Below are 20782 nucleotides of genomic sequence, written 5' to 3'. Positions count from 1 at the left end.
GTCCCCTTTGGCCTTTATGTTTTTAAGTTGGGAAGACAAAGAAAGATTTAATGGGTAATTTCATTGAGGACAAACAAAAAGAGAACAGTGTTTGTCCCATTACTTACTTAATCTCCTCTGTTTCATTTCTAATGAGATTTTCTGGCTAGGTAAAGCTTGATTAAGTTAGTTAGAATTTTTTATTTAATTAGAAACCAACAAATTTTAGGCTGAGTTGCTGTAATGACACGAACCATTGGAGAATTTTACACAGTGATTCAAAAACACAGCATTTCTGAAACTGCCAAGTTTTCTGAGGATGTGAATAGTTTAAAGAAAACTTTACAGGAATTTGAGCTCCAGTTAAGAGCCACGCTTCATTCGGCAATTTTATTTTATATGTCAGATACTGACAGGAACAAAGAATAACAAGTAAATGAACACATCGCATCTTGTCAAGAGCTAAGAAAACAAATATATATGGTCAATTTCAATGTAATACAAGGGTTGATTCTGTGGAAATCCATGAGAAAGCATCTATATTATTTTTCTTGATCATAACACATACTTGTGGTAATTAACTTATAAACAGAAAAGGGTTATTTTAGGTCACTCTTCGGAAATTCCAGTCAAGATCAACTGGACCAACGTCTTTGGGTTTATGAAATAGGACCAGATGGTAACAGCAGGGGACATGTTGGTGAAGTATGCTACTCCTTTATGGCCAGGAAGCAAAGTACAGAGCAAGGAGGGTAAATTCCCACAATTCCTTGTGAGGGCAGATCCAAATGACCTAAGGATCTCCAATTCTGTCAGGTGTCCTACAAGTTCCAACAACTCTTGTTAGCATCACCTTGGGGGCAAAGGCTTTGCCATCTACCTTTGTGAGGGACACTAATTCAGACCATAGAAGCTCAGTTAGGGGAAAATAACATCAAAGAAGTTATTCTGCAAGAACTGGGTGTCTAAAGATACAGAGAATTATCTCCTCTCCTTTGAAATATTTTCTGTTTTCCTTCATATGTCCTATAAGTCATGTTACTTACATGTTATTTTGTCAATGAGATCTTCCATAATCAGACTAACTACAAATGTTCTTGCCCATACCATGTCATACCTCCCTTCTAGGTTTTTTTATTTTTTCAAATTTGGCACTTATTAATCATTACTATTTTTTCATATTTTATTTACTTATTTAGTGGTGTTATCTCCTATGTTAAGTTCTACAAGAACAGAGACTATTGTTTTGTTGGTGAACAAAAATAGAACCAAATAAAAACTTATTGGATGATAAACAAATGAAAGAAATTTTCAAATTTATTTTTTTTAATGACTGTATTACAGAAACTTTTTAAGTTATGGCAATAATAGAACTTGATTATCTTTCCAAATAAAATATAACATCTGCCTGCGGAAATTTTCAACTTGATGAATATTTTCTTCTTTGATTTTTTTTTTTTTCACAATTAACAGTCCGGAGATCTGCATTTCAGGAAATGTATACATTTATTGTGTCTTTATTATTTTAAGTGCTTTTCAAGTTAATAAGACAAATAAAACCCCAATAAAATGAAAATTGTCTGTGTGTACATGTGTGTGCATATATATATATATATACACACACACACACACACACACACACACATATATATATATATACATATATATATATACTATGTATAGTGTATTCAGTGTGTGAATGTAGCTATTGTATGTATAATGTTAGGCACTTTTATGTATTGCTACACTAAACTAAATTTAGTTTTTAATTTACCTCTTTGTGGATATTTTTTGTTTTGCAACAATTGTGGATTTTTTGTTTATTCATCAAACAAGAAAGTGACTCAAAAAGGGAATCTGAGAAATTTTCATGAATATATGTATGTTAGGAAAATGGTTAAAACTTAATGTGTGTTAAATTTCACTTATTTAATTCAAACTGAAAGTGACTATTATCTCCACTAGAGACAATTTTGAAATATAATTATGACAGTTGTGGTAATTATAAAGGTTTAGTAATTTAGAGAATGAAATTACTCTGAATCAAAGCTTCTGTCCAATGAAAAGTCCTCTCTAGCCTCTGCCCTTTGCAATGTTCTCTTCAAAGTATTATTTCCATACTCTCAGAAATATGTCAGGGTAAAATAATTTCATCTTTTCTAATCAGGGTGTCAGTGCTTCTTCAAATAAAAAGCTAAAATACAGAAACCAGAAGAAAAATGTGGAAATTCAGCCTCAACAATCTGACTTGCCTTACTGAGGAAAATGTATGAAGTGGTACAAATGATAGAGATTGTTTTTCCTTAAGTGACTTACTAAACTCTGGAAAGTTCATTTATATAATAGCCTCATTAAAAAGTTTTTATGTATAAGATAAAATTAAACATGCTCATGTTTGATAAGTAGAAAAAAACATGCTAAGATGAGAAAGAATTACAGTCCTTCATGTGCTTTTCCCTAGGGTTCTTTTATTTTGTCAGTCGTGGGGCTTGAACTCTGAGCCTGAGCATCGTCACTCAGCTCTACCACTTGAGCCACAGCACCACTTCCAGTTTTCTGAGTAGTTTATTGGAGATAAGAATCTCAAGGAGTTTCCTGCCGGGTCTGGCTTTGAACCATGAACCTCAGATCTCAGCCTCCTGAGTAGCTAGGTGGCGTGAGCCACCAATGTCTGGCGGGTTCAATTTTTTTGAACTTTTCTTTAAATATATATTCAGGAAAGAAAACTGATCACATGTATATTTTTTTAGCTTTTCATAAAATGAATATATCCATGTAACCAAATCAGAAAATAATATTTTCCCAAGTGCCCAGAAGCCCTTAATATGCCTTCTTCCGTCATTTCTTCCCCAGCCCCTATATGATTGCAATCCAAGTATCTAAACGCCATGAGTGAGCTATGCTTGCTTGGAATGTCCTAGAAATTGAATAACACAATGTACTCTCTATGTGTGTGGTATTTTCCCCTCCACTTTCTGTTTATGATATTCATATAGTCCATTGTAAGAGCTTGTAATTCAATAGTTTGGAAGATGTCTAGTTGGGGTCATTACACATAATGCTGATATGGATATGTTTGTGCACAAATTTTGGTCCTGATGTTCATACATCTGTGTTGTGAGTGCATTTAGGAATGAGATGGCTGGTTCACAGGGTATGCACGAGTTGAGCTTGCGTAAAGAGCACCAGGCAGTATTCCAGTGTTTGTACTGAGTTTTATTTCTACCTGCAGTGTATGAGAACACTATTTGTCAGCATTTGGTGTCAACACAAGCAAGTCAGTTTAATTTTGACCGTTCTGGTATATGTATGGTAATAATATTGCATTATGGTTTTAATTTGATTTTTATTTATTTTTTTTGCTTGTGCTGGAGCTTGAACTCAGAGCCTTGGGTGCTGCCCCTGAGCCTCTTTGTGCTCAAGATTAGAGAGCTGCTGTTTGAGCCACAGGGACACTTCTGGCTTTTTCTGAATGGTTTATTGGAGATAAGAGTTTCAAGAACTTTTCTGCATGGCTGGTTTCAAACTCAGCCTCCTGAGTAGCTATGGTTGTAGGTGTGAGCCAGTGGTGCCCAGCTTAATTTGATTTCTTTTTTAAATGTCTGATGAAGGTGAAATCCTGCTCCTATAACTCCTTTTCTGAAGTGGTCATTCATATCTTTTATACATTTGTTGTTGTGTTGACTTGTTAATGTACCATGTTTTCACATTAGGGAAACGTTTTTGCAAATATTTGTAAACCATAAGTAAAAATGACAGAGATTCCATAATAGCATTAGCAGACTAAATGAGAGAGATGAGGGAGGCCAATGGAAGGGCTGACATTGATCAAGATGCATTGTACTTGTAAATTCCTATGTTGAACTGAAATCCATGTGAACAACTATGTAAAGATAATGAAAAACTAAGTGTCTTAAAAAATATAAACTTGAGAAAATATTCCCCACTGATTTTAAAACAGCTGAGGATGTTGTCTTTACTTTCATACCTTATATTCCAGAAGTGCATGCTCTGTGGTAGAATATCTCAAAATAGGAAGCATAAACAAAAATCAAGTACTTTTTTTTAAAGTACAAAACACTAATTAAGGGATGGGATGTAGCTTAATGGCCAAAGGCTTACCTAGCAAGTTCAATGTCCTGGGTGTGATCACCAGAACCACAAAAGAAAAGATTTAAAAAAACGTTTGAAAAGCAAACAAACAAAAAAGGCTAGTTAACTTGACTGTGTAATCTGTTCCAAACAGTTTTTTTTTTTTTTCATAAGCCCTGCTACTTTGGTGAGATGTTTGTGTTGTTGTGGGGTTAGCCAGCAAGAGAGACCATACAGACACAGAGTACAACCACGACTATATTGGGCATTCAGTGCCCAAAGTCCAGTCCTGAATCCCCTTTCAAGGCTGCTTTTAAGCGAAAATTTACATCCTTGTTTGCTCAGGGGTGGAAAGGTTTTCCTGCAGGGGCAAGCCAAGGGTGAAGATATAGAAGAAAAACAATGCTGTAAGCAAGCATTGAGCGAGAGCAGCATGACCTGTTTCTGTGATTTGTCTATATGATTATTACTTGGGAACACAAATGGAGCAGTGGGTACATTTATCTTTAAATGTGAAACCATAAGAATCAGTCTCAAGGGTGGGGGGGGTACAGTCACATAATAGTCACAAAAGTGACTATTATGAAGCTACAGAACCCAAGAAGAAACTCGAAGATGGTTAGGTTTGATAATGCCTATTACATTGTAATACAAAGTTCTAACATGTATGTGTTAACACTTGTCTTTCTTTTAAAATAAATTGAGACCCATTAATGCCTGGTTTAACTTTCATCTAAGTTGTCATAACTGAAATTTTACAGGTCAGTAAAATTTAATTGAGGTTCTCAATGCATGAGATACATAGAAAATGATTGCTAGGCCAGTTTTTAGTATGAAAATATAATTAAATAATAAAACAACAATTTAGAATTTTCTATCTTCCCCTTTTCCAAACTAAAACTATCAAACTATTATTTTTTTTTTACCACAAATCCAAATAACAATTTAATCAATCCTTTTGAATTTCCTCAACCAGATTTCTAGAGATGATACTGTCTATTAAATCAAGATGCTGTATGAAGCATAAACTCACTTTTACTTCCTGCTATTCCAGAAGCCATTTTTCCACACTTGGAAATCTAGAGTGTTTGAGTAAGAACTTTTTCCTAATATACTAGTCTATACAGGAAAATTGTCATCTAGTTAGGGAGTTACATTGTAAGTAAAGAAAAAAAACAAGATTAGCTATATCTATATCTATATCTATAGATATATAGTTTATCTTATGTCTATAGATATAGATATTCTTACATTTATATCTATATATCTTTATAGATATAAACTAAAGGCAGCTGGGCACCAGTGGCTCATGTCTATAATCCTAGCTACTCAGGAGGCTGAGATCTGAGGATTATGATTCAATGCACAGGAAAAGTGAGATTCTTATCTCCAATAAACTACTCAGAACAAGCCAGAAGTGGCGCTGTGTCTCAAGTAGTAGAGTGTTATGCTTGAGCACAGAAAGGCTCAGAGACAGAACCCAGGCCTAGAATTCAAGCCCCAGGACCAGTAAAAAAAAAAAAAAGCTAAAGGCTTGGGTTGGGTTGCCATTTCAGTTATATAAGTCAGGGAAATGTACTTGTCACTAAGCAGATGATATTATACAGATCACAAATAATCAATGGGAAAGACGATGTGAGTATTTGAGTTAAGTGTCCCGGGCAGAATGTGTGAAGCCAGAATAGACTGAGATCACTGGGAAAGTCAGTAGAGCACTGATGGGTTTGCACATGCTCAAGAAGCTGAGATCTGGAGGAATGAGGTTCAAAGCCAGCCCTGGCAGAAAAATAACCAGCGAAAAGCAGGGCTACAGAGGTAACTCTACAGCAATCAGTGAAGTGAATACAAAGCTCTGGCTATGTGTTTTTCTAGTACTGCTAAAAAATATTTTTTTCCGGGGGTGGGGAGTGAGGACTCCGGATAGTGGGAGAAAAATGAGGGAGTGGGTAACAATGTTTGACAAGAAATGTACTCATTACCTTACTTATGTAACTGCAAACCCTCTGAAGATTACCTTTGTGACAAAATAAAATTTAAAAATATTTTAATCTACTTGACAATTTTATACTCACATTTGTGCACTTCGTACAGATGTATAGCAGTGAAATACAAAATTCAAATAAATCAATAGATGGTTGTGTTTAATAAAATTAGAAATCTGGGGTAAATTGCTTATTTTCTCATGGAATTCTTGATTGGAAAGTAATTTACATTATAAAACTGAATGATTTTACCTTTTTTAGATGTAGTTTTGTAGGAAATTTGACATTTGTGATAAATTTGTAGTGTGTGTGATGATCTATGTTTGCTCTACTTGTTACTATTGTCTGTATTTGTAAAATTTCTTCCTTAAAATGTGTTTAAAATATTTGGTTCAGTGATCTAAATGATATTGGAACAGACCCAAACATTACAAATGTTCTTACGTACTTTGAGGTATTTTGCAAATTCTCTATGAGCCCTTCACGTGTATTGATTGACTTTCAAGATGTATTGGCAAATAAAGTCATAAAGATGAACCGAAATGCACCACAGTATAGGCTGCAGGCTTGAGGCACCCAGAGAGATTGTTTTACATACTGCCTGTAGGAAATACAAATCAGAGGTGTTTGCTTAATTAGAACTTTAATTAAGTAATCAGTGCAGAATTGACCTAACCAATGTGTAGTTCCTGTTGACTTCTCTCACTTCTTTTTAGTGTTTCTTTTACTTTAAAATGTAGAAAATATCTAAACAAACAATTCGGCAGTCTTTAATATAAAGAAAAAGTATTCAGTACTTTTGGTACTGAAAAATAGGTAATGCAAAAAAGAAGTACGTAGTCAATCACAGATTATTTTAATGAGTGATGGAATGAATGGTGGAGGGAAAAGATGCAGTATAGAAGTATTTTCCCAATGATTAAAGGGGAGCTTGATGTGAATCATGATAGTAAAACAGATGGACAATGGAATCCTGCGGTCTGGATTTTTTTTGTAAATAGAAGGTGGAGAAAGGATAAAAAAATGTAAATTAAGGCTCATAACATGTTGTCTATCGAAGATCTCTGTGCAACAATATCATATTTTCACACAGAGTACATTTTTATACATAATACTGTTTTATATACTATAGTTTTTTTACAATTTAATTTTATTGTCAAGGTGATGTACAGAGGAGTTACAGTTACATTCCTAAGTGTTAGCTTTTTAAAAAGAGGTAGCCAAGTAAGAACAGCAGCATGCACATGGTATTCAGGTAAGGGGTAGGTTTATTCAGTAGACCTGCTGGGACCAGGCAAGGTTGGTACTCCACGTGGCTGGGAAAGGCCTGGGAAAGAGAGAGAGAAAAGAGCTAGAAAAGAGCTAGAAAAAAGTAGAGAGCCTCTGGGCCTGGGCTAGGCCTTATCTAGGATTTGGGCGGAGAAAGGTGTGGCCACATCAAATTCAGATGTGACCTCAGCAGATGCAGATGTGACCTCTTCCAGGTGTCCCAGTTGCCTAGGTAATGCAGGTACTGGGTGGAGACTTTGCTGCGAGGAGGGTGGAGTCTGCTAGCCATCCAGGAGTGGACCTTACACTAAGGTAATGAGTACATTTCTTGTCAAACTTTGTTACCCCCTCAGTTTTAATTGTTCTGATAGCAGGTGATCAGCACTTAAGAGTAACTTCTTTCTTCTCATTCTGTTACCTTGGTTGGTTCCTGTAGTTTAACCATACAACTCTGCCCCGCCCTTGAATTTTTTGGAAACTCTTAATACCTGTGGCAAAATCTGTAGCCTGCATCAATCTAATTCCATGCCATTGGGATTCCAGTATCTACTATGTTGAATCCTGTTAAAGAGAAATCATACATTTACAAGTAGTGGCTTAGTATAAATTTATGGATCAATGTCCGTTGAGATAAAAAAAATGCTGCATTTCAATGTTTTCATTAGCTTTTTTACTACGTTTCTATTTTCCCTTCAAAGATTGTTTCAGACTTTTGATTTGCTCATCTCAATTCTTTGAGCTTTTTAAGAAGTATTGATTATATTGCTGGAACTACAAACATTTGGACTGACTGTATCCAATCCATTGTCTTCTCTTTCTGTCTTTTTACAATGGAGATTCATCCCTTGACATCATGAACTAATTTCTTTAACTCTTTTCTTTTTGAGTTCTTGTTCTATTAGCCTCTCTTGTACCTGGATCTTTCACTGTTTTGTTTTCCCCCTCCTCCTCTTCTTTTTCCTCCTCTTCTTCTTCCTTTCCTTCTGCCTCCTCTACGCTTTCTTCCTTCCCTTCCTTCTACATTTTCTCCCTTCCCTTCCCTTCTCTTCTCTTCCCTTTTCCCTTCCCTTCTCTTCTCTCTTTTCATCTCTCTCTCACTTTCTCTCACTCTCTCCCTCTGTCTCCCTCTCTCCTTCCCTAACCCCCCTCTTCCCCTTCTCCTGTCTCTTCTTCCTGGATGAAGATATAAGTGATTTTCCCCAACATATACTTCCACTATGATCTGCAACCATGTCTAGAGGCTCAAACAATAAGGCTGTCAAATCATGGCCTAGAAGCTCCAGAACTCAGAGCCCAAATACACCTTCTGGTTAAGTTAAGCCTCTGGTATTTTGTTGTAGAATTCAAAACTGACTTGTTCACTTTTTCTTAGCATAATTATAAACTCCATGGGCCTTAACAAGTTTGTGAGATACAGTGATGCTCTTCTTACCTTTCCAGTCCATCTCTTAACACTTTTTAGATTGGATTTCTGTCATATATAATCTGAACTGCTTTTATTCTCCCAGCCAAATTGCACATCCCATGAGGATGAGGGCTTTGGGCAGAACATGTAAATTGAGTAGAAAAAAAACAAAAGCAGTCATAAGTACCAATGACTAACACCTACAGGGGTGCTAAAGAGAGATGTTAAAATAGTAAAACATAGAGGCAAACCATGAACTTTTCATTGTATACTTTATATTTTATTGTATTTATTAAACTTATGGTATATATTAATGCTAGGTATAGATTGCATTAAGACTTTGGACTTCTCCTTAATGCAGAATTATTTCCTCTGTCAACAATGGCCTATTACTTATAAGTAATTTTTAAAATAAACAAGATGTCCTTTTCGTCTTTTCTTTTTTTCTTTTTTTGGTACTGGGGATTGAACCCAGGACGTTGCACTTGCTAGGCAAGTACTTTGCCACTGAGCTACATCCCAGCCCACAAGATGTCCTTTTCAAGTTGTGATAAATTCTGATGATATATATGTAAATTCCTATGGATGAATATTGAAGAAATGAAAGCACATGTTTCTTTTTAAGACTCCAACAATATCTGCATAGGAAAATGTAGGATTGAACTAATTTTCTTTGAAATACAGTCTAAAAATCACATTAGTTTCAAAAGCACAGAGATGATTGAGATTGCAGTCATTTCAAACTTAAACTAAATGAACTAAATGATTTTTCATTTTACTTTGCTTGTGAATACACAGTCTGAAAGTGGCCAAATAGTGATTAAAAATGATAATGAGAAAAATAATTATTCTAAATCATGATACTATTCCTTCATTTGGAGCAAATTGATAAGGAAAAATGTATTAGGACATGTTTTCTAAGCAATGGTTAGGAAAAGTTTTGGAATAGGATAATATTTTATAAAATTTATTCCAAGGATTCTGGAGGAAGATGGTGGAGGAGAAGCTGGGGGCTAATCAAGCTCTCTCATAGAAAGCAGTTTTAGTGTTCCAATGAAAAGTCCTAGGCTAGAGAGTCATACCCAAGTGGGTCGTAATAGTACAGAGGGTTTGGCCAGAGAGGAAAAATCCAGGCAGCTTGGTTAAGGATTTGAGCACTTGCCGGTGTGTCCGGGGTGGTGGAGAAGGCAGCCATGGCTGCCATATCATCACAGAACAGCCTGAGACAAAGGTGCCAGAGGCCGTGTGCATGCAAATTCTACTCACCACCAGCAAGAACCGACAAGGAGCAGGAATCTTCATCATGCAGACCACAGACAGTCACAGACCATGGATTGCCTGGAAACCAAGGGATAGGCATGAGCATCCCAAGACATCCTCACTGCTCCTCATGGAGCAATGGTGGGAAGGTAGCCCCTCCCCCACCACTGGAGAAGAACTCCATCTTTGATACTGACAAAGACCCAGCCAGAGCAGCTAGCATGCAACTCAGGCCTTGGAAGAAGACAGTAGGAGCCATTCAACAGGTCACAGGAACCTGACCTGCCTCCCTCCACCTCCCCCCCAGCTCCACTCAGGGGAAAGTTGCCCTTCCCAGGCAGAGGAAGATCTGCCCACGAGGAGTGACATTCTTCACTGGGTAAGCAAGGCCAGAGGCTGCCACTCCCCACTGCAGCCTAAGCAGCAGACCCAGCATCAGGAGGGGTAAAAGACAAGCAATTGAAACTCAGTAAACATAAATCCTGAGAATGGCTAGAGCTGGGCTCTGTGAGTATCTCAGGAAATAGGCCCTCAGGGTAAAGCTACTGATTGCTGACAGGCTTCAACCCTATCCTGAACCTAGCCTCATCACAGCAACTCCAAGCTAGAGGAAACAGCCGTCTCCCTCTTTTGTGATACTCAAAAGCAGATCTCCCTCCCACTGAACTACCCTGGGAGGAGGATCATAAAGTTCCAGGTAAGGCAAAGCTTCTTTCTGCCTACTCAAACAAACTGACTTAAGAAACCAATCAAGCCACAGGAAAACCAAACACCACAAGCAAACCAGAGACTACACCAAGAGATTGGTATGGACACAAGGGAGGCACAAGATTCTCCCCCCCCCAAAAAAAAAAAAATCAAAGAACTCTTTTTTCTAATTTTTTCAAAAACTTTTTAAAAATTGTTTTTTTCATCATTTTTTATTTTAGGTGTGTGTGTGTTATATTTTGTTTTTTTTTTTTTAAAAAACTCTTTTTACTCTTTTCCATTTTGGTCTTTTTTGGGTTATTTTTGCGTGTATCCCTATATGAACATTTTGTTTTTTCCCTTCCCCTCCCCAAATTTGAAAAGTGTTATATACAAGATGCAGTATGGAGGTTGCTCAAAAGACTCCACATAAAGCTCCCCTATGACCCAGCAATCCCACTTTTGGGCATTTACTCAAACAATCACAAACAAGGTTATATTAAAGCTACTACACGACTGTGTTTATTGAAGCATTATTTACCATAGCTAAGATATGGAACCAACCCAGATGCCCCTTGGTAGATGAATGGATCAAGAAAATGTACACACACACCCACCCACCCACACACACACACACACACACACACACACACACAGGATTCTATGCCTCCATCAGAAGAATGACATTGCCCCATATGTTAGTAAATGGAAAGACTTGCTAAAAATCATATTAAGTGAAGTAAGCCAGGCCCAAAGAAACATAGGTCCCATGCTTTCCCTTATTTGAAATAACTAGTATATGTCTAGGACTAGCAGAAAAGGTCAAAAGCTGTGTACATATATGACCATATAAGATGATGTTAAGCAAATGAACCTTAAGATAGGGGCACAAGTGGTTTTTTTCTTGCTTGCTATTGTTCTTAACATATTTATAATGTACTATGTGATTTTTTTTGTTGTTTCTTTTGTATGCTCTTCCTTCACTGTATAACCTCTGTTTTCACTGTGTTTGATGTCGGTGCCCTGCCTCTTGTATATACATTTTTCTAATTTGAGGAGGAGAAGGGAAATAACAAAATGCTGAAATAAGGATACAGGTTGACCCATTGTAACAATGAGATGCACAAAACACTATGTTGAAAATGAACTTTACAACTTCGGGGGGAAGGTGGTAGGAGGGAAGTGTTGGGAAGGTGGGGAGGGAAGGGATGGTAGGGAATAAACAAAGGAGGCAACAATGCTTGATAAGAAACGTACTCATTGCCTTACTCATAGAACTGTAACCCCTCTGTACAGTATTTTTACAATAAGACATATAAAAAAGAAAAAAAAATATTTCAAGAGTTTAATAGAATGGCACTCAAATGTTTTGTAAATATTTCACCTGTTTAAGATAAGTAATAATAACTTTCACTCTTAAATATATTACTTTTCTGCTATTGAAAAGGTTATCACACATTTAAATTGACTTACTGCTCTGCTGACTTAATATCCAATTTCAATATTAAATCTAACAAATTGTCCATTTCTTTAAAAAAGTTACTTTCTAGAAGCTTCTTTTGTCATATGAAGATATTTACATGACGGAAACACTCTATCTGTAAATATTATGTCTTGCAATCACAGCTACTTGGGAGACAGAGATGTGAAGGAACTAACTAGGATTGAGGACTAGGACTGAGGCAAAAAGTGAAACCTTACATGACAAATAGCTAGGTGGTTCACCAGCAAGCACAAGACCTTAAACTCAAATCTCAGTACAGCCAAGAAACAAACAAGTAAAAATTTTGAATCTTTTTGATAGTAAGGATTATTTTTCATTGGTGTATCTTTTATTTCTGTACTTCAAAGTGTTGTACAGGGAGGTACAATTGAACATGTCCATCTCAGTGTCCAGTTAAGCAACTTCAGAACAATTGATACTCTCTCTTTATTTACCTAGTTATACAGCATACAATGGCCAAAAGAAAAATTATTTGCTGAAGTTAGAGGTTTATCTTTTACATGTGCATATGTAAAAATAAAATAATAAAAACAAAAATGTGCATATGTGTGTGCCGAAGTGATGATTAATGATCAACATGTATTTAAAACAAAATGCAACTCACCCACTGGTGTCTCATGCCTGTAATACTATTTGGTAAGGATGCTGAGATCTGAGGATCCTCATTTAAAGCTAGCCCTGGAAGACCAATCCGAGAGGTTCTTACCTCCAATTAACCAGTAAAAAACAGGAACTGAGGATATAGCTCAAAGGGTAGAGTGCCAGTCTTGACCCTGGTTCTGAGTTCAAGACCTAGCACAAATAATAAATAAATACGTAAATGAACAAATAAATGAAAACTTTTTTGTAAGTATCTTTCAATGGAAAATCCCACGTTTTCTAGCAGGTCACTTGTTCTCAATTTTGTTAAGGCATTTCCTTTGTCACTAGGCTCTCAAAATCTAGTTCCACTGTCATTGACTGGATGGGCATTTGTAAGGCAGCATCCCTGAAATTACACCTTCTCTCCTTTTTTCTCAGAATCTTCTTTGACAATGCCCAAGCTTGCCAGATTGTTTTCATGTACTACAATTTGCACATCACCCTAGTTTTGCCATGTAAGCCTTGCTTTCTTTATATGTACAGTCTTGCTTTTTGTGAAGTAAAAAATATAACTTTTGACTAAGTATGTTTGTGCCATGTTACTTCATCATGAAATCCTAATACCTCACAGACTGTTTTGGACTGGAGATGTTCCAGAATAAATGCATAAAACTTCTAATAAAGTGATTGGTGTTGTAATACCAATGTATTTTAATTTTTTAATTGTGAAAATGTAAGATTTTTACCTTCAGCAAATGCAGTGTACTATCTGTGATACATGAGCCAAATATATGTGAATATCATCTTATATTATGTAAAATTTCTGTTGTTTTTTCTTTTCCTTTTCCTCCTCTTCTTCCCCTTCTTCCCCTCCTCCTCCTCTTCCTCCTCCTCCTCCTCCTCCTCTTCTTCTTCTCCTCCTCTTCCTCCTTCTCCTTCTCCTCCTCCTCTTCCTCCTCCTTTTCTTTTTCCTCCCTCTGCCTCCTTCTTTGTTCCCAGGGAAGTGATCAAATCCAGGGCCTTGCACATGCTAGACAAATGCTCTACCACAGAAACAATTGTCAAGGCTTTGCATTGCATTTTATCATTGTAATTCATTTTATTGTTATAATTAATTATGTGATGTTATGTAAAGTTTACAAATTTCTCTGCTTTTAAGACCAAATATGTCTTCTTTTCTACCTGAAGATTTTTTTAAAATATATTTTTATTGTGAAAATACTGTACAGAGGAGTTACAATCACATGGGTAAGATAATGAGCACATTTCTTATCAAGCATTGTAGCCTCCTGCTTTGTTTCCCCTTCCCTTCCCTTCGAATCCTCCCCCGCCTCCCGTCCCCCTCTCCCCCCCAGCAAAGTTGTGAAGTTCGTTTTTCGACATAACGGCTTGTACATCTCATTGTTGCAATCTACCTGAAGATTTGATTTCAGCATAAAACACATGCTGATACTAAGTAAGCTGAATCAACAGGATATGTGTATGTTCCAATGTGTTGGCTAGGCATGGTAGTTCATACTTAAAATATTGGGGAAATTACAGTTTGAGGTCAACTCAGGCAAAAGATCAGAGAGGCCACGACTTCAATAAACAAGCCAGGAATAATGATTCAAGCCCATAACCACCAGCTACATAAGAAGTATAGGTAGGAGGATCATAATTCAAGACTAGCTAGGATGAAAAGCAACTAACTAAATAACTAAAATAACTAAAAGCCAAAAGTGCCAGAGGCTGAAACAAATGTTGGTACATTCACTGAATACGCATAAAGCCCCGAGTTCAAATCCCATTTCTCCAAGTAAGGTTTTATATTAATAACAAAACAATTTGTACAATTTTTGTGGAAATGTTACATCTAATGTATATGAGTGTTCTATCTAAGTAGATATTCATTTCTTCCTTCAGGCTTCCTTTACACCACATTTCTCGGGCTAGCAGAGAGAGCATTATATCTATGCTAGATGCGCCACCTTTGGTTTCAGATTGAAAATCCACTTAAGTAGTCTGTGTCTGAAATAAATCTAGAAAACATTTGATAAATTAATAGCCTTAAGGAGATAAACAAATGAATATAGATTGAGTAAATGGTCTATGATTTAGCCTTTTCTTTCATAGATTAAAATATTAAAATATAATAAAATTATAAATACATGAAGACATCCATGCTAGGAAAAAATGTCATTGTATAAATATATTTTTTTCTTCTCTTTGATAATTTTGAAGTAGCACTGTTCAATGTCTTTCTGTTGAAGTTTCAGTAGTACTTGAAACTTTTTAAGTGATCAGAAAATTCATAGCTGACTGGGATTTTTCAGATATTCTCATCTATTGCTCACTATGGCCTGCACTTAGTTAAGAAATAATTTTATTTACTTCTTGTGTCACATTATAAATTATTCTGTTTTAGACTTCCATATTAGTCCACTAATATATAATACTACTACTACTAATAATAATAATGTGAAATATTTTTATTAAATATTCTTGAACACGTTCATCTAAAATTAATGCGTATTACCTTTTGTTGCTAGGGTCCATTTTTATTCTTGACTTATCAGAAATACTTTTTTTATAAATTCAATTTTCTATCTATGTATCTATTATCTGTCCATGTATTTAAATTTGCAAGTTCCAATGGAAATTATCACAAAGATAGTTATTCCTAGATACTACTGGAGAAAAAGAAATATTTATATTGGCTGTGTAGAACTTTGCTTTTTAAACCAATTCTAGAAATTTTTTTAAAAATCATGATATCAAATCAAAATACTGAGATGTAGCTGCAACAAACAGTGCCACCCATCTTCCATCTAGTGGTCACAATGCGTCACTGCAATCTAATTTCACTGAAAGTTGGTTTCAAGCTATTGGAAGACAAACTCCTATACCTTCCGGAGCAAAGGGAGGAGATAATGGGAGAAGTGGGTCGGTGGGAAAAATTAATTGATATTTGTGTAACTTGATGGGTATTTATTATAAAGCATACAACCCAAATGTTCATATACTTGGCATGTAGAGAATGTATTTTAAACTTAGAAAATACAGAAAGGAAAAAAAGAAAGGGATGGGAAAGGGAAGGGAGGAAGGAGGGAGAGGAAAAAGAAGGAAGAAAGGTAAAAAGAAGGAAAAAGAAAAGAATGACAAGAAGATAAAAAAGAAAGATACATCCCCAGAAATAGTGAGTTATGGAAAATGGCTGTGGATTACCAGATTTAAATGGTTTATATCATTCAAAAACATATTGCTAAATCTAACAGTTGTTTGTTTGTTTTTTTAAGAGAATCTGGTAATGTAGACTCATATATTGTTTTAGTCCATTTCCTATCACACAACATCCCTGGATGGGTACTTTATACAGAACCAAAAAAAAGTTCACTCAGCTCAGAGCTTGAAGGTTCAAGAACATGGCACCTAGCATGTTGGCTCTGGTGAGGCTTTTGTTTTTGTTTTTGTTTCCTCCAACATCGTGGATACTATCTCAGCAGAAATGTGTGAGAATATGTGTGAGAGGGAGATTTCACATGGTAACACAGGAGAGATTTAGAGGCCCCAGTGCATTGTTTTTGTAACCACCCCATCACGGGAATTAGCTTGGGTCCTATGAGAACTACATCCATCTTTCTGAAGTTGATGCCCACACAGTAACCTGATCATCTCCAAGTAGACTGCCATATTTTGACAGTTAAGGGAAGAATGAAATTACTTTTCCCCTCTTCCACCAGAGTCCTCGACATCTTTCCTCAACTATGCAGGGAAAGTAAACGAAGAGAGAGAATAAAATTGGTCAAGGTTCAAAATTCTTTGAACTTCCTCAGAAAGAAGAGGTAGGGTGAAATGAGAGGAACCACAAATAGGCATATGGCCCAATTCTTTCTCTCAAACCTCCCCTGTTCTTTTTCTTGGAGAATCGCATCCAATTGCCAGCGACAGTGCTGTTTTTCTTTTGTTTATATTCTTGAGAAAGACTATTAAGTAAATGAACAGTTCTTAAGTAAAAGAATAGCAAACTGCTTAGGTCTGGGCATGCTTCCCATAGACTGCTATAATTGTCCATGGAAAGGTTATGTACAATAAATTATGTATGAGATTATGATCTATTTTGGTTTTATTACTAGAAAGTGCAAAAGGACATGTTAAAAGGAAAGAAATATTTGTGTGTTTGATCTCCAAAAATACGTTAATGCCAAAAGAGTGCTTAATCCAATAGGAAATTGCAATAAGTAACTATTATAAAAACTATAAAGAAAAATTACATGGTTTTAGGGAAAAAGGAAGGGCAGAGAGCATAAGTGGAACAGTGATAGTTCCTGGCAGAACCACTGACTACTGGTTCTTTTACCTTGGTTTGGCTGTCCATCAGTTCTGTGCCCATTACTTTATCTCCTAAGTGGAAATGACAGTAAAGTGGAATCTGTTACATTTGCTTAAATGTGTATAGCAAAGATTTCTGTTTACAATTATCCACATATTGTATACATACAATTATTTTATTTTTTTCTTCTGCTTTGACCAGCTTACCCTTGTTCTGCACGATCAAGCCTCTACCTTTCCTTTGTTAATGTTATGTTGCCAACATTGTGATAACAATGGTTTACTAAGTCGGATGAATAGTCAAGCAAATGTTAACCATGAACTTCATATGACATATTAGTGAATTTATTTATGATCAGTGGTTGTATAGATAGCTTATTTGTGTGTCCCCATTTTAACCATTATCACCATCTTTAAGTACACTTTTTTATTTTTTTAGTTTCTTGCATCCACTACTAACAGTGGTGATCACCTTCTAGAATGACTCCCTTACCTTTTAGAGTTTCATGAAATACCACTGAAATGAAATGTTGATGCTTCCTGTCGCAACAGGTCTCTAAGCTGGCTGGTGTTTTAGTCAAGCATGGAATCCAAAAAGGTGACACTGTGGTTATCTACATGCCCATGATCCCACAAGCCATATATACCATGCTGGCCTGTGCCAGGGTTGGCGCCATCCACAGCCTCATATTTGGAGGATTTGCATCCAGAGAACTAAGTACTCGCATTGATCATGCAAAAGTAAGTGCTTTCTTTGGAACAATCAAGTGGTGGTTAGATCTACAGCCCCGTTCACATTTACCGGAGGAGGAATTAGGCAAGAATGATTTCATTCATTTGATGTCTTCCTTTCCAATGTGATCCTTAAATCTTAATTTTTTCTCTTTGACATAGATCTGTTAAACCAACATTTATTTCAGTCAGTCTGGTGTGAAAGGCATCTTGCTAGGTAGTTTAAGGAATCTTAAGATAAAGTATACGCCTTTCAAATTATCTTGTCATATTTCCAGTTAGGAGACACACAAGAATGTGACTAATTTTAAACTATTCAGTGAACACTCACTTGTTCAGCTCTTTCTATGTATCTGAAGTTGTCCTTGGAAGTTGAGAATAAAAAATGTTTACCATGTAGGTGGACCCGTAGATTATGAATAAAAATGAGAAAGGGATTACTTTCTCAGAATAAGAATGTAAATTTGACTTTACTAAATTATTTCAGTTCTTATATATAGTCTATGTATGTTCATGATTTGATGTTACCCAACTTCCATTTATTAAAAAAAAAATCTAATCTTAAGGAAGGCTACCTAGAGCTATAAACTTCAGTATTACTAATATTAAACTGTGAATTATACTCAAATATTTACCTTTAGAATGTAATAAAAGGAAACAGGAATTACTTTTATTTTCTTTCTTAGTCTCATCCCATTTTTAAAATTTTCTTTGTGATTTAGCTTGATATAGTGGAAAAAGAAGTGTCTCACCATCATGCAGAACCAGCCCTCTTCTAACTTTACCATTTATAACCTGGGGCAAACTATGCAACTGCATGAGGCTTTGCTCCATGAATATTGAATGATATTCAAAAAGCTGAAGGTACTATATGTGCATCTATTTGGCACAGTGCAAACATCCCTTAGGTGAAGTAATTTATAATGAGAAGTCAGAATTCGGGCATAAATGTGATATGGATAAGTTACTTGTCTCCTGAATAATTTATTGTGTCACCTTTACTTTGGATCTCTTGGTGGAGAAACAGTAGATAGAAAAGGAAGATGATGTGTTTGTGTCTGCAAATTAAGGAGAATTTTTGTTTAGTTACACAATTTTCATTGTGAGCTTATGGTATGGCTAACACTGTCTCTAGCATAGGAGTCAGGAAGGTAAATGAAATTTGAACTTGTCCTTGGAGAAGTTAATGTGCTAGAGAGGGTATGGATGAACATGTTGACTACATTCCCATACTAGAGGAATGCACACCGTGCCCCAAGGAAGAGAGGTTAACTCCATCCACAGACCCTGCCCTACCACATAGTGGCTACCAGATTGTCAAATAAAAGAAGGTTGAGTGTGTCTTCATGATGGACAGATTCAGTTTTTAATGGGACTTGACACATATTGTTCTTTGAAGTGGAATGTGCCTTGTTAAAAATAAAAACCCATAAAATCACAAATACACTATTGGATTAACACAAATAAGTGTTTAGAAAAAAATCATCAAAATTGTTAGAGGTTTGTTTTTTCTTGTGTTGTTTCTTTAGGCATCTACATAGGAAATCTAAAAAAAAAAAACAAAAAACTTTTCTGATTTCAGACACTTTGGAAATACTACAAGCCCAGCAACAACAGGTTTGCATGCGTATGTGTTTGTGTTTGTGTGTGTGTGTGTGTGTGTGTGTGTGTGTGTGTGTGTGTTTGTGTGCAACCCAGATCCCTAAGTTGCATTTTAGATAATGGCAAATGCATTTGACTTAATGAATTCCTTGGAATATATTTTGTATAGTTCATATTTATGAGCCCCAAACACCATGGAGTCTGTAATTCAAGACAGTAAGTGAGATTTATGTGTAAGTGCTTAGGTCTATAACATATAAAAGGATTTATTGGTTTTCAAGCCATTTATTCAACATAAAGCCAAGTCGTTCGCACATTTCTTTAAACAATGTGAAGCTGTCAGTCTGAACCTGAAATATTGTTATTGGCTTAGTTAGGATTATTAAAGCTATCTTAATTATGATTTTTTTTTCATTCTAGCCCAAGGTGGTTGTTACAGCCAGCTTTGGCATTGAACCTGGAAGGAAGGTGGAATACATACCTCTTCTCGATAAAGCACTAAAAATAGGACAACACCAACCACAGAAAGTTCTCATTTACAATCGCCCCAATATGGTAATCCCAGTATTTATGTTGTTTCTTGTTCATGATAGCATATCAAGGATGGTTCTAGTTTTGATCATATGAAAGAGACACTTGTCATAAAATATTAAATATATATCCTGAAATTGTTATTCATAAGGAAGAGAGACATGGGTATTTTTCTATTAAAGAAAACTAGATTACAAATTTTAAAAAATGGAACTATGTCATATTAATATATTGGTTTTTATGCGTACTGCTATAGGGGTGATATTTATTACTTTAAGTTTGGTAACAATATTTATAAATACTAACTCACCATCTGATTTGGGAATGTGAGACTTGCAGTCTTACTGTATGCTTTATACCTCCATTCCTCCACCTATTGGAAAAGTCTGGTTAATTAGTATGTAAAGTATCTTTTAAAATCCAGGAAAATGATTTAGGCTAGAAATAAACTATAATCATGAAGTAAAACCCTAATAGTCTCATGAGATAAATTGTTCCATGACCTGTGAAGGAAGCAAAAGGAATATAATATAAACGTGAATAGAACTTACAATATTTTTTTCTACTAACTTTGAGGATTACTTTATTTCCACACCCAGGCAGATCTATTTATGGTGGGCCAAGTTTTGGGTTTTTATTTTTTAGCAGATTATTAACATATTTTACTTTCAGAAATGAAATGATAGGAGTATAAAAAATCATGTACAATTTGGTGGAATTCTTGAGAAGTTATCTGTAGAAATTACTCCAGTGGCAAGATAGGAGAGTAGAGAGTGTTAAAACTGTGTCTCTTTGATTAGCACCTCGCAATTTCTATTACGTTATATTAAATTCCTAGATAAACTT

General features: G+C 35.7%; 1 protein-coding gene across 1 annotated transcript in view; it reads left to right on the top strand.

Annotated features, from left to right (window-relative positions):
• Acss3 (acyl-CoA synthetase short chain family member 3) overlaps nucleotides 1-20782 on the top strand; it is a 143812-nt gene that overhangs the window by 32058 nt on the left and 90972 nt on the right. The window contains exons 3-4 of the mRNA XM_042698913.1: nucleotides 17624-17812; nucleotides 19826-19960. Of these exons, the coding sequence (XP_042554847.1) occupies nucleotides 17624-17812; nucleotides 19826-19960 (324 nt within the window). The remainder of the gene's footprint in view (nucleotides 1-17623; nucleotides 17813-19825; nucleotides 19961-20782) is intronic.

This window comes from Dipodomys spectabilis, unplaced genomic scaffold (genome assembly GCF_019054845.1).
Source record: "Dipodomys spectabilis isolate Male_0828 unplaced genomic scaffold, ASM1905484v1 ptg000234l, whole genome shotgun sequence".
Lineage (NCBI taxonomy): Eukaryota > Metazoa > Chordata > Mammalia > Rodentia > Heteromyidae > Dipodomys > Dipodomys spectabilis.
The sequence above is the reverse complement of the archived record's forward strand: the minus strand, read 5'-3'. Positions and strand labels throughout refer to the sequence as shown.